Source organism: Pongo abelii, chromosome 13 (assembly GCF_028885655.2).
Source record: "Pongo abelii isolate AG06213 chromosome 13, NHGRI_mPonAbe1-v2.0_pri, whole genome shotgun sequence".
Classification (NCBI taxonomy): Eukaryota; Metazoa; Chordata; class Mammalia; order Primates; family Hominidae; genus Pongo; species Pongo abelii.
This window is the reverse complement of record NC_071998.2, coordinates 84,578,365-84,591,474: the sequence shown is the minus strand read 5'-3', so window position 1 is coordinate 84,591,474 and position 13,110 is coordinate 84,578,365. Positions and strand designations below refer to the sequence as shown.

Genomic DNA, 13,110 nt, shown 5'->3' with positions numbered 1-13,110 from the left:
GTATGTAGGTGCCCCAGGCCTCCCCACCACTCACACGGTCCAGCCCAGCAGGTACACCCTGCAACGTCCCTTTCTAGTCCTCACCCCTGCCCACTTCCCTGTGGCCCAAACCTGGCCCCAGGACAAGGCAGCCCACCCCACCTTACAGGGGAGGCCCAGCCACACCTGTCACTGCATCTAGCCACTCCTGGGCCCATACTTGGGGCACACGGGGTGCCTGCCGTCCTCTCCCTCTGCTCCCTGGACCTGCCCCTTCAGGACTCATGCATCAGCATCACTGTCTCTCGAGCTGCCCATCCCCTCTCCACCACTTCCCAGAAGCACTGGAGGCACTTTCAGTAAAACCATTCAAATGAGAGGGGCTGGGAAGCCTGTGGCTGTGAGCACATCCAGGCACTGTAATGGGGGCTTGTATACCCGGAACCCCTTGCCAGAGACAGCACACACGTGAGACAAGAAGGAAGAGGCCAATACAGTGGCAGGCAGGCCACCCAGCTCTGCATGCCTGTGCCCACCTCTGTTACCAGACACAGAGACTGAGGCACCCAGGGCAGTGGCCCCACCAGGACAAGTCCTGGTTCAGAAGCAAGAGTGCTCCCAAGACTGAGGCTCTGCTACAGCAGGACAGGGAGAGGAAGCTGCCACAGGGAGCCCAGACACAGAGGGAGTCCTAGGGCTGGTGAGGCAACTTGGACACAAGTTACCCATGCTGGACAGCGCTGAGGCCCGAACCCACTGCTCTCTGAGGGTCCGGCAGACTCAGGGAGATGCCCAGTGCCGGGGCAGGCGCCTTCACTGCAGCCCTCACCAATGCCACCTCCCAGGCCCTGTCTGAGACACACTGGTCTGCGTTGCATTTTGGGTTTCACAGAAACTGAACAGGATTGAGGTTTGAAAGCCACAACAATGGCAAAATCAAGCATGGTCAGCCTCAAGCACTCCTCAGAAGGCACTGCCAGGAGCTGCCCCCACAGTGCCAGGACCACACTGCCCCTGCCACACAAGCTGCAGCACTGAAAGCCTGCCTAAGTGAGCGCAGTCACTCCTTCCCTTACTGACATCTCCGCAGGAACAGGCTCTCCCAGCCCCAGCTCAGGAGCCAGCCAGAGCACGCAGCTTGCCCCGCAGCCTCTGGCAGGCCCTGCCCCAACCCCTCAACTGGCCTGCAAGGCCCAGACAGACTGGAGGGTGGGGGCCTGCACCTAGCCACGGGGGGCTGGGGGGTGGCCAGGGACACCCACTACGAGGGTCCATGCCATGCCGTCTGGGCAACCCAAGAGGGTGAGGGCTGCATGCCCAGGTCCCGCAGGGTTGCTGGTGAATCAATGAGCAACGTCTAACTAGTCGGCATGGAAAATAATACTTTTAATCCACCAATTATCATACTCAAATCCTCTCCTTTTCCCCCAGCAGTAAACACTGAGCAAACTATCCACAATAAATTAACATATTTTCCTCCATTTTTTTCAGCAGTTTTTTCCAAGCAGCCAATACTTAAAACAGAGCAAATGGACCATCAAAAACTGACCTACACTCCAAATGGGAGACTTTGGGAGAGGAACTGCCTGCAGCGGGCTGAGGGGGGCCAGCGGCCTAAGTGGCCCCTAGCAGGCACATGTGCACATGCACACTGCCCCGAGGCACGGGCTAGTTGTGTGGGGTGGGGAAGCTCTGGGTCTTTTGTTATCAGTGTGTCCACGGATGGGCTGCCCCACTCCTGGGCTCAGATTCACAGCCGGGAGCCCAGGACACAGCGCCTCCTCACAGACTTGAGCACAAAACCCTCCCCACCTCTGTCCCCATCTCCACGCCCCCTGCAAGTCCCAGGTGCCCACAACAAAGCACCTGGTGGCCCCTGGGGTTTTGGCCCTGTCTGCCCTCATCTTGGGTGGCCTCAGACACCCCCCACCCCCAAGGGCCCCCAGGCCTCTCCATGGACCTCGGGAGGGGTCTAGGGTGTAGGGGCCTCTCCTGCCCCTGAGGCCAGTCACTGAGGTGTCGGCTAGTGCATACTTCTTCCCAGAAGACAGGCATCCCCCAAAGAGCTGTGGGAAGCACCACAGTCTCCAACGGGGAGGAGGAGCTCACAGCCAGGCTTCACCCCCAGCCACAAGCACATCTTTGCAGCAAGGGGCTTAACATGGACAGGAACCACCTAGTGCCAAGCAGGAAATCTGTCCCCTAAGGCACTATGGAAGCCTCCCGTCATGCTTCACTCCCATTAAAATAAAAGCACCTTACAGCTCGCTTTCTGATCAATATTACATGAACATAATATTGCATGTAAAACAGTAATATATGAAATAAAATACGGCCAATTGGTTTAGCAAAAGCTCTTTTCAATCAAGCCCTTAATCTACCTTGCCCAAGCCCCCCATCTGTCTAAAATCAGGCCTCCACCTGCCCACTGAACAAGCTCGGGGCTGTGTGGAGCGGCTAGCAGCACAGCCCTGGGTTGCCCATGGATTCTGGAAACCACAGAGTCTCTGAGGCACATCTTGGGAACTGAGCAGGACCCAAGCACGGGCTCCATCTTCCTCAATCCAAGTCACTGCTGGACAAGGGACCAGCCGCACACACCCAGATATCACTGCCCAGCACTAGTCAACCCCCCAGGACCCCCAAGCTCAGGTTCTGCAATCAGGCAGATGGAGATTCTGGGCCTGCCTCTGCTGCTTCCTAGCAGTGTGGCCATGTGCAAGTATAAGCCCTCAGAGCCTCGGTTTCCCCATCTGTGCAATGGGAATCTGCAGCTGTCAAGAAGACCAGGAGGGCTGTGCTCCCCATGGCAGCTGCAGCCCCCGACATGGGCCCAGGGGCACCATGGAGGGGGCTACACCTCTGCCCCGAGTTACCTGTCTGTAGTACATGTGGAAATTCCCATGAGATTTCCACGTGAAAAAAACAACAGTCTCAGCACATAAAATTGAAAACCTGTGGTTCTGAGAGAATTTACCCGAAAAATAAAAAGAAAAAGAAGCCCTTGATTGAAAGCAAAGCCCCAGTGGGACAAACCAGTCCAGCATCTGTACCCTGAGGTGTGCCCTTCTGCCCAGGCCCAGAGGCGGCTCAGCACTGGCTCCAGCTGTGCGTCTATCTCGCAGGCTCCCATCATCATGGCCGAGGGCCAGCCCTGGGCCTGCCTGGTCCCCGCTCTTGGGTGCTGCTGGGTGGTGGGACCCACCTGCTGGGGTTGTACTCCAGGGCGCCGACCTCCTCGCTGGCCTGCAGCAGGTCCAAGATGCCGGCTGCCGAGCTCCCACTCTCCTTCTTGACTCTGGCATTGCGGCCGGGCTTGGTGTCTGTGTCGATGTGCAGCGAACCCTCGTCCGAGGAGTCATCACTCTGCTGCGCGAGAGACAGGGCTTCGGTCAGGGGAGGGTCTGGCCACCAAAGTGGCCTGGGAGTTGGGAGGGGGATACTTTTTCCCTTCAGGGACTTAACTAGGTTTTTTAACGTTTTTATTTATTTTAATTTTTATTTATTTATTTATTTATTTATTTTTGAGATGGAGTCTCGCTCTGTCGCCCAGGCTGGAGTGCAATGGCGCGATCCTGGCCCACTGCAAGCTCCGCCTCCCAGGTTCACACCATTCTCCTGCCTCAGCCTCCCAAGTAGCTGGGACTACAGGCTCACTCGCTCAGCTAATTTTTTGTATTTTTAGTAGAGACGGGGTTTCACCGTCTTAGTCAGGATGGTCTCGATCTCCTGACCTTGTGATCCACCCACCTCAGCCACCCAAAGTGCTGGGATTACAGGCGTGAGCCACTGCGCCCAGCCAGTTTTTTAACATTTTTAAAGAGCCACTGCCCTTCTAATGAACATTGCTGGGGTCAGACAGAGGCCCCTGGAGGTGACAGGCTGCACGGCCGACACACGGACACACGGGGCAAACGTGGGTGCCAAAGCTCTCTCAGAACCACAAAGGACCAAACTATCTTCACACTGTGCACCATATTCACAGAGGAACTCTGGTTCAAAGGAACCCTTACATGAGACAGCCCCAGTGTGTAACACATGTAAAGAGACACCGCCATGGTTAAAGGAGAGGCAGGGGCAGGGTCTGCAGCCCCAGAGGGACCTCAGGCTGGAGGAAAGCAGTTAATACACTAGATCCCGATAACCAGCCCTGGCAGGAGGCTCAGTGGGGACACACCCCTCGTACGCCCACGCAGAGATGACCACTGTGTCTTAGAGTTGGACGTGACCTTAGAACACTCATGAAAGGGTGGGGTGAGGGTAAGGGGCCCCTTCGCCATCTCATGCAGAAATACCCCCAGAGACCGCCCTGGAGTCACTCAAACCATGGCCTTGGGGACTGCCCAGAGATGCCCCCCGAGACCGAGGGGGGCCTGTAAGGCAGCTCACCTTGTACGCTGCCGAGTCCAGCTTTGGCTTCGTGACAGGTGTGGGCATCACAGCCTTCTTATCCAACAAGACTGAAAGCACAGCAGATGGGAGTCCAGCGGGAGGCCTTGCGGGGAGCCAGCCACCTCGGGAAGACCTCTCAGGGGCAGGACGGGCCTCTCCCACACCCCTCCCCCAACACCCCCTCCCAACTCACAGGACAAGTCCCTTTTCGGGGCGTTTTTCTTCCTCCTGATGGGAAACTCGTCGATCTTGAGCTCACCGTCGTCTGACACGTACTCATACTCATCCCGCACGGGCTTGGGCTTGTCCTCCTTGAAGTTCTGCAAGGCCCCGAACACACCAGGGCTCGTCGGGGGCCTGAGAGCCTTGGAGCTAGGGCAGAAGCGAGTGGGTCAGCAGCATCCACATAGCCCCATGGCCAGTGGACAGGTGGGACCTCCCAAGGGATCCCCTGCCAGGGCCATGGCAGGATGGCCTCCAGGAGGCAGGTCACATTGCCACCATTTGAATTTCCAACCGAAGAAGCCTCAGGCCCAGTTGAGATGGGAGGAGGGCAGAGGGCCCAAGCCTCTGCAGACAGGAGGCCAGGCTGGGCCTTCAGTCCCCACTGTGGGAAGCTATCTGCCCATAGGAGGGGACACACCCCAACCCCATGGCCTCCTACACAATGCTGTGCCTCCCCACACACCACATTCAGGCAGAGAGAGCCCTTCCCCAGGCAGTTTAGATGCTCAAGACAGTGACCCCCAACTGTCCCAGGGCCACTGGACAAGCTTAAGCCCTGCCTCGGGCCTCCCTAGGAATCCTGGCACATGCTGAACTGGTCTTTAACCGGAAAAGGATCCAAGTTTCCTGGGTTTTTTCTCCATAGCTATGTTGGAAAAATAAACTCAGGGCCAGGGCTACAGGATAGATCTAACAGTCTAAGAAACAGCGTGTAATTTGTCTCCCTGCCTGGGTGAAGGAGGACTACTTCAGAGCTTGGCCTGCAAGCAGCTCCAGCCTTTGCCTTCCCAGGGGTTTGAGGACAGGTTTCTCTCTCTATAGTAGCAGGGACAACCGGCTGAGGCAGAAAAGTCTGGAACTTCAAACAGACACAGCTCCAATTCTGAGCAAAGGGAAGTGCAGACACCTGGATAGAGTGCCTAGGTGAGGCTTCCTCCAATGCTCTAAGTGAAGGGGCGGCGAGCCCGCTGCCTTATGGGCTGGGCCACAGAATACACAAGTGTCCACAGGCTAGAGTCACACCGCTCTTTCTCATCTCTATCGTCAACTCCCTAGCACCGTCACAGAGTGAATGCCATTTAATAGCTTCCCAGGAACCCAGAAGCAGAGCTTCAGATAAAGCAAGCGACATGCCCAGGGCCATGACCCCGCAGACCTGCCCCTTGGATGAATGGCCTCGCATGTTGCCCTGAGCTCCCTGACCCTCACAAGACTCTGCCTGGGCACTGCTCCCTTTCTCCACCACCCAGAAAGAGGCCTTCTCCTCCCATCTCTTCAATGAGGAAACTACAACCCGGCCAAGTTAATCAGTGGCTGCTGCAGAAAAGTGGCCGCCCCTCCTGCTGGGACCTGTCTGACTCCGGCCAGGCCTGGGGCCTCAGCAGGTGACATGCCCCACGCACTGGGAGCACACACAGGCCCAAGTGTTGCTGCTGGAACCGTGAGGCTCTCGAGGTTGCCACCGGGCTCACAGCCCTCCGCACCCCTCGCCTCACCCCGAGGCTCATCCAGCATGCCCACACTACCCAAACACACCCCCTAATCTCTGCTCAGTGCCATCTCCAGGAGGCCCTCCTGACTCCCAGGTGGGTCACGTTCTCAGCACCCAGGGTCCCATGTTGGGTTCACACCAGGCCCTCCCCACTGGCCACTGGGCTCTGAGAGCCAGGACCCTGTCCCCCACGCACGTCCTCAGCACCAGCTCACAAGAGCCACACATCTAACATTCATGGAGCCCCACGGCCTCCCTCCCTGCCTGGGGGGCCATCCCTCACTGCAGGCTGGCTGCATCTTCCAGCCCAGCCCCACCCAGGCATGTCTGCTTCCTCACACCCACCCTGCAGGTGGAGCGTGGTGGGAGGCAGGGATGTGGCTCTGCTGGTGTCTAGGCCTGAAGAAGACGTGCCAGGAACAGGGCTGCAATCAGTGAGGTCAGCAGCTCAGAGGGAGAGGAGTCCCCAGAGGTGTGTCAGCCAAAGGCTGTATGTGTATGGGGTACGTGATGTGCAGTGTGTGTGGTTGTGTGTGATGCAGTGTGTGGTGTGTGTGTGTGAGATGCAGAGTGCATGCATGGTGTGTGTGTAATGTGTGTGTGGTATAAGGCAGTGTGTGTGATGCAAGTATGTATGGTGTGTGTGATGTGGGTTACGTGCGAGGTCACCCCTCCCATCTAGGCACTCACATACCCAAGGAGTTTCTTGTTGGAGAAAGAAAAAGAGAACTTGTTGTCTTTGTTTCCAGCTAGAGGTGACTTCTCTAGCTTCTGTTCCTCTTCCATCTTCAGTAAGGAGTCGGGTTTGCTGTTCTGAAAAGCAAGACCAGGGCTGTCCCTGAGCCCCACACAGAAGTGGGGGGTCAGGACCCCAACTAGTGTCAGTGGGAAGAGGCAGCTGCTGGGAACACGACTAAGGAAAGTCACCCATAGCTCTGGTGGCCACCTGGGCCACTGCAGGGTGCTCAGGGGCCTGCACCCCATGGACTTAGTGCCTCAATGCTGCCTGGCCCCCATGGAGTGGGAATGAAAACCAGTGTGTGGACCATGAAGGGAAACACTGTCAACATACAGGGTGTACATTCAACCTCTTGCATCCCAACCAACTCAGAGGAAGATGTAGTCCATGGGTGGTCACACACACCTCAGACCCACACAAGCACACTCCACAGCACTACCTACTCAGGACAAGCAGACACATGTCTGCACATTCCTTCACACACACAGGGCCTCACAGATTCATCTCTGCTCACACTCACCAAGCTGACACACACACGAGTGCATGCACACGTGCACTTCTCACCTTGTACTTCCACTTGGCCTCTGACTTGCTCTTGGTTTGCTCTCGAATTTCCAGCCTCTCCACATCATTCTGCATGTGAACCACATCTTTGTTGGGCACACTCAGGACGCTCTTTGTGGCCTAGAAAAAAGGGCTGCTGTGACCCAGAGGCAGACATAGAGGGCTGGTGGGACTCCCTTGAGCCACAGATTCCCTGTCTTCTTCTGGCCCATGTGCTTGCAGCTCAAGCCTCCATCCATCTACCCATCCAAGCATCCATTCACCCACCCATCCATGTATCCATTCACCCACCCATCCATCCATCCATTTATTCATTCATTCATTCATCCATCCACTCATCCATCCATCTGTTCATTCATCTGCTCACCCATTCATCCATTCATTCATCCCGTTCATTCATCCACCAATCCATCCATCCACTCACCCATTCGTTCATTCATCCATCCATGCACCATGCATTTGTTCATCCATCCATCCATCCATTCATCCACCCACCCATCCATCCATTCGTTCATCCCATTCATCCACCCACCCATTCATCCATCCACTCATCCATTTATTTATCCATCTACCCATCCATTTATCCATCCATCCATTTTTTCATCTATCCTTCCATCCATCCATCCATCCATCCATCCATCCACTCATCCATTTATCCATCTCTCCATCCACGCATCCATTCATCCATCCATCCATTTGTTCATTCATTAATTCATCCACCCATCCACTCACTCAATCATCCACCCATTCATCCATCTACCCATCCATTCATTTATCCATCAATCGGTCCATTCACCCACCTACCCACCCATCCATTTGTTCATCTATCCATCCATGTATCTGCTCACCCATTCATTCATCCATCCATCTATCCATCCATCTATTCATTCCTCTATCTATCCATCCATCCATCCATTCATCCATCCATTTATTCATCCCCCCACCCATTTGTTCATCCATCCATGCATCCACCCAACCATCCACCCACTCATCCATCTACTCACGATTTATTGATTCATTCATCATCCACCTATCCATCCATTCATTTATCCACCCATCCATTTGTTCATCCACCTTTCCATCCATTCATTCATCTATCCATCCATCCATTTTTTCATTCATCTATCCATCCATCCATCCATTTGTTCATCCATCCATCCATTTATTCATCATTCCATCCATCTTTTCATCCATCCATCCATTTATTCATCAATCCATCCATCCACCCACCCAACCATCCATTCTTTCATCTATCCACCCATGCATCCATTCATCTATCCATCTACCCATCCATCTTATGCACTCATCCATCCATCTACCCACTCATCCATCCATCCCTTCATTATTCCATCCATCCATCCATTCATCCATTCATTCACCTACCCATTCATTCATTATTCCATTCATCTACCCACCCATTCATTTATTCGTCCTTCCATCCATCCATCCACCCATTCACCCATCCATCCATTTATTCATCCATCCATCCACCCATCCATCAATTCGTTCATGTAGCCATCTATTCATTCATCTATTCATCCATTCGTTAATCCATTCAACCATCCATCTATCCAGCCATTCACTGATTCATTCATCCATCCATCTGTTCATCCATTCATCCACCCATTCATCCACCTATTCATTCATTCACCCATTCATCCAGCCATTTAGCCATCCATTCATTTTCTCATGCATTCATTCATGCTTGCCCTGAGAAAGAGAAAAGTGTCCCACTACACCCCTGTGACGCCGGCCCTGAAGTTTCCTGGCCCCCAGGAAGTAGATAACAACCTCCTCCTGGGTCTTCAGGGCTGGGCCCATCTCTTCACTGTCCACAAGGGCCCTGATAAGGGCAACCCTGCTCTTGTCCTCACCCCTGAGCCCCCTCCCCTCCAATGGCATTCTCCCTTTTGTTTCTGCACAGACACCTCATCTACCTTCAGGTTTCCACCTCAATGCCTTGGCCCCAGGGAGGACCCAGGGCTTCTTTGTCCCCTGGCAACTGCTCATCTGGCTAGGAAACCTAAACTAGACATCCCCTCCTGGAAAACCACCATGCCTCCTCCACCAGGTGGCCCTCTTGGGTGCCACCTCTGCCACAGCACACACACATTGTGTTGCCTTCCTCAACGAGGGCCCCTCTTCAAGCCCACTGCTCTGTGGCTTGTTGGGCAGAGCCTGTCCACTCTGGGGGGTCTGGGCCTGGATGCTGCAGGACTGGGTCAGGACCAGGCAAGGAAGTGCATTTTCTGGGCATACAAGCCCACAGCAAGAGCCCAGACCCCCACATCTTCTCAGGGGCCCCTGGGGAACAAGGACAATGGGCCCTAGCTATCTCCATGGGACTGGCCCACAAGAGATGCTGCAGCACCTCTGGTGATAAGGTGGGGAGTCACGGTGAGGGGGTCCCACCTTGCCCTTCTTGGGTGGCTCCATCTTGGTCAGTGCCTCCTTGGTGTGGGCTTCGAGCAAGTCCAGGTTGGGGATGGTGGGCGAGGCTGACTCCCGGGACTTCTTCCCTTTCTTCTTGCCTCCATCTTTGAGCTTCAGGGTTTTGGGGGGCCTTGGGGGCTTAGGGGGCTTCGGGGGCTTGGGGATTTTGGACGGCTTGGGCATCTTCACAGTTTTGGGAGTCTTTTTTTTGGACACTTTCTCCAGGAGGGATTGAGGCGGGGTGGCCTCAATGGGAGACGGGGGCTCCTCCTTCTCCCGGTCCCCGTCACACACCTCATCTGATGAGGCGACAGTATTCACTTCCGGTCGGACGGCTTTGGAGGCATTCTGGGATACAGAAAGGAGAGGGTCACATGCTGCTTCTGCCAAACTGTGGCCCAGGAGGGTCCACACACCAGGACGCTGGAGACACTCACTGCCAGGCTGGCAGGGAGCTATCAGCCCAGAAAGGCTCAGCTACCCCACACCATCATGTGACACACTCACACCCAACCCGTGCTGTTGTGTGACACACTCACACCTGCCACATGCCATCAGTCACTTGCTCTCCCCAAGGCTCTTCTGTCCTACCCCAGCAGAGTGGCTGGGGGCTCATCCAGGATCACACAAGCTGGGACTGGAGGGGCTGAGTCAGGGGCTCCTCCCACAGAGTGCCCTCCCCATGGGAGCTTCAGAGAGGCTGGTGCCATTTCTCAGTCCCTACACGCTCACACCAGAACACAGACCCAGCCAGAGACCTAGGACCCTGAGCCCTGACAAAGGCAAGCTCGCCCAGGAAAGTGCAAGGAGGACTGTCTGGGGCACTGGCCTTCCCGGAGCTGGCAGCTCTGTGTTAGGCTGTCCCCTGGACCCAGAGAAAGACAGGTGGGCCCTCCCCAATCCCCAGGGGTCCAGCCCAGCACCTGGACACGGCCCCACCTCACTGAGCCGGATCTCTTTGGCCAGGTCTTTGATGAGCTGTGAAGGTTTGAAGTGCTCCGGGAGCTCGTCCTCATGCTCTGCCAAAGCCTGCAGGACAACCGGACCCAGGGTCAGCACCAGACACGTCCCGTGGCCCTGACTTACCCCTGCATTCTTGCAGGCTGTCGCCTGACTGCCGAGCCACTCAGATGAGCATGAGGCGAGGGGCTTCCGAGCCAAACTCTGCCCTGGCAAGAGGTCTCTGCTGTGAGCCCCCATCAATAGGTGGACAAACCAAGTACCAGAGAGGATAAGCTTGCCTGAGGCCACCACTAGCAGGCTATGGAGTGGACATGGGTCCCATCTCTTCTTCCTGGTCAGAGGCCACTCCACCCAGCCACATGGCTGAGGTGAGGTGGGAGGGGTGCCCTGGACTGCCCTGGGCCTTGAGGCCTGACGGAGGTGGTGGCTGCAGGATGGCCCTGGGAGTGCACTGGCTGCCTCTCCTGCCTGGCCCACCCATGAGAGAGGCAGGCTACACACGGTATTCCCTGCAGCCTGTATTCCCTGAAGGCTTCCTATAAATCTCCACTGGCCTTCTCTGGCCTGGGAGAGGGTCCTCCTCCCTCAGGAGCGGGCATAGTACCTCTGCACAATGAGAGCCCCAGCAGGAAACACTGTCCCAGAGGGTGCTCAAGGCTGGGCCAGACCTTCCCCTCCCTTCTGTAGCCAAAACCAAGGGAAGATGCTAAGCAACACAGTAAGTGGCTTCTGTGGGGGCGCGCACAGGTTGGTTATCGGGAAGAGTCACAGGGAGGGGCTGCCTGGGTCACAGAGCAAGGTGGCTGGGGTGCTGCACCTGCAATCAGGCAGCTTAGCTTCTGAGCTGATGCCAGGGCCAGCCAGGAGGAGCCGACAGGGTGTCCCCAGCACTCCCTGTCCTGGGGCCAGTCACTCCCCGAGTCCTTCCCTGCACCCACCAGGTTCCAGGCCTTTCTGTGCTCACACAGTGTCATCCCACCATAGGCCATCTGTCCCCCACCTGCAGACCCACCTTCCTCCCAGGACACACCAGCACCTGCTCACCCTCCTCCCAACAACTTGTGACCAAGCTGTGAGCCCCTGATGGAGGGGGCTCTGCATCTACATCTGTCCTCCCCCAGCCCTCAGGTGGCCCAATCAGTGGACAGCAGGGGACGGACCCATGGGGTGTCTGGGGCAAAGGCACACCCCGGGCCAAACCAGGCAGGGGAGCACCACCGTCCTTCCCAGGCTGGATCTCACTGAAGCAGGACAAGTCCTGGACATTGCTGCTGGGTCTCCGGGGAGGTCCTCCCGCCTGTCACTCCTCTCCTGCCCTAGGGCATTTGTGACATGATTCCTACCTGCTTCTTCGTCCATGATCGGAAAGCACCATTGAGAATTTTAGCTCCTTGGACTAGATGAGGGGGCAGCTGCTTCCCAGATTTGTGAGAGCCTGAGAAGGAGACACTGGGTGAGGTGGGTGGGTGCCCGCTGCCCACAGGTGCCTTCATGCCCAGCCACACAGCCAGACTGGGGGATGCCAGGTCCAGCCTTCCAGAGGTCTCCCTCCGCCCACGGCCACCAGCTCAACTGCCAACAGTTCCTCTTGGAACCTGGGGGTGCCCATCCTCCTGGTGGCCTGCCCTGCTTGAGGAAAGATTGGCCCTCCCACCATCCTCCTACTGTCTCACCCTCCAGGCCCCTAACACAGGCTGCCTGGCTATCCTCACTCTGCCCAATACCCCAGCCCTGCCTGAGCAAGGGGCCACAGTCATGCCAGGACCTAGGCCACAGGCTGTCCATGGGCCCACACCAGGCATCCCCAAGCATCTCTTCCCACCTCATGGCGCCCCTCAGCACAGTGTAGGGACCAACCACAGTTCAGCTGGGAGGTGTGCTCCTGCTGTGGGCCTCCCCTCCCTCTTCCCATTGGAGAGGACTCCAGGGCTCCAGGGCTCTGAGCACCAGGACCATGGCAGCTCCCTGGGTCCTCTCAGTCCTGGGGGCCAATTGAACTGTCGTCCACTCAGAGATGGAGGCCCAGGCAGAGAGGATATGGCCACAGTGGCCTACCTGGCCAGTAGTCAGGCTGGCCCTGTGGGGTGGCTTCCCGGGTGCTGCCCTGATGCCTGCCTCCCTGGCACGAGTCCCCTGAGGGCAGGGTTAGACTCCCATCTTGGGCACTTCCTTCTGCCAGAGTCAAGCTCAGGGCTCCACATTTGGGGAACAATGGGAAAATCTTACCGAAACCTGGCTAGCCATGACTAAGGACCATTTTACCTTCTCAAACTAGGGCCAGAGTACAAAGGGTTCTGCATAAAAGAGCTCTTGGCTGCTATTA

At 56.3% G+C, this 13,110-nt stretch overlaps 1 protein-coding gene across 2 annotated transcripts in view; it reads right to left on the bottom strand.

Moving 5' to 3' along the window:
• Positions 1 to 13,110, bottom strand: part of PHF2 (PHD finger protein 2) — a 105,695-nt gene that overhangs the window by 8,630 nt on the left and 83,955 nt on the right. Inside the window, exons 10-17 of one of the 2 annotated variants that reach the window (XM_024252632.3) lie at positions 12,131 to 12,222; positions 10,764 to 10,853; positions 9,804 to 10,172; positions 7,392 to 7,511; positions 6,783 to 6,901; positions 4,565 to 4,743; positions 4,369 to 4,439; positions 3,185 to 3,345 (exon numbers count right to left, since the gene is read on the bottom strand). In XM_024252632.3, the coding sequence (XP_024108400.3) occupies positions 3,185 to 3,345; positions 4,369 to 4,439; positions 4,565 to 4,743; positions 6,783 to 6,901; positions 7,392 to 7,511; positions 9,804 to 10,172; positions 10,764 to 10,853; positions 12,131 to 12,222 (1,201 nt within the window). Of the gene's footprint in view, positions 1 to 3,184; positions 3,349 to 4,368; positions 4,440 to 4,564; positions 4,744 to 6,782; positions 6,902 to 7,391; positions 7,512 to 9,803; positions 10,173 to 10,763; positions 10,854 to 12,130; positions 12,223 to 13,110 lie in introns of both variants that reach the window. The other variant, XM_024252631.3, reaches the window with a different exon arrangement.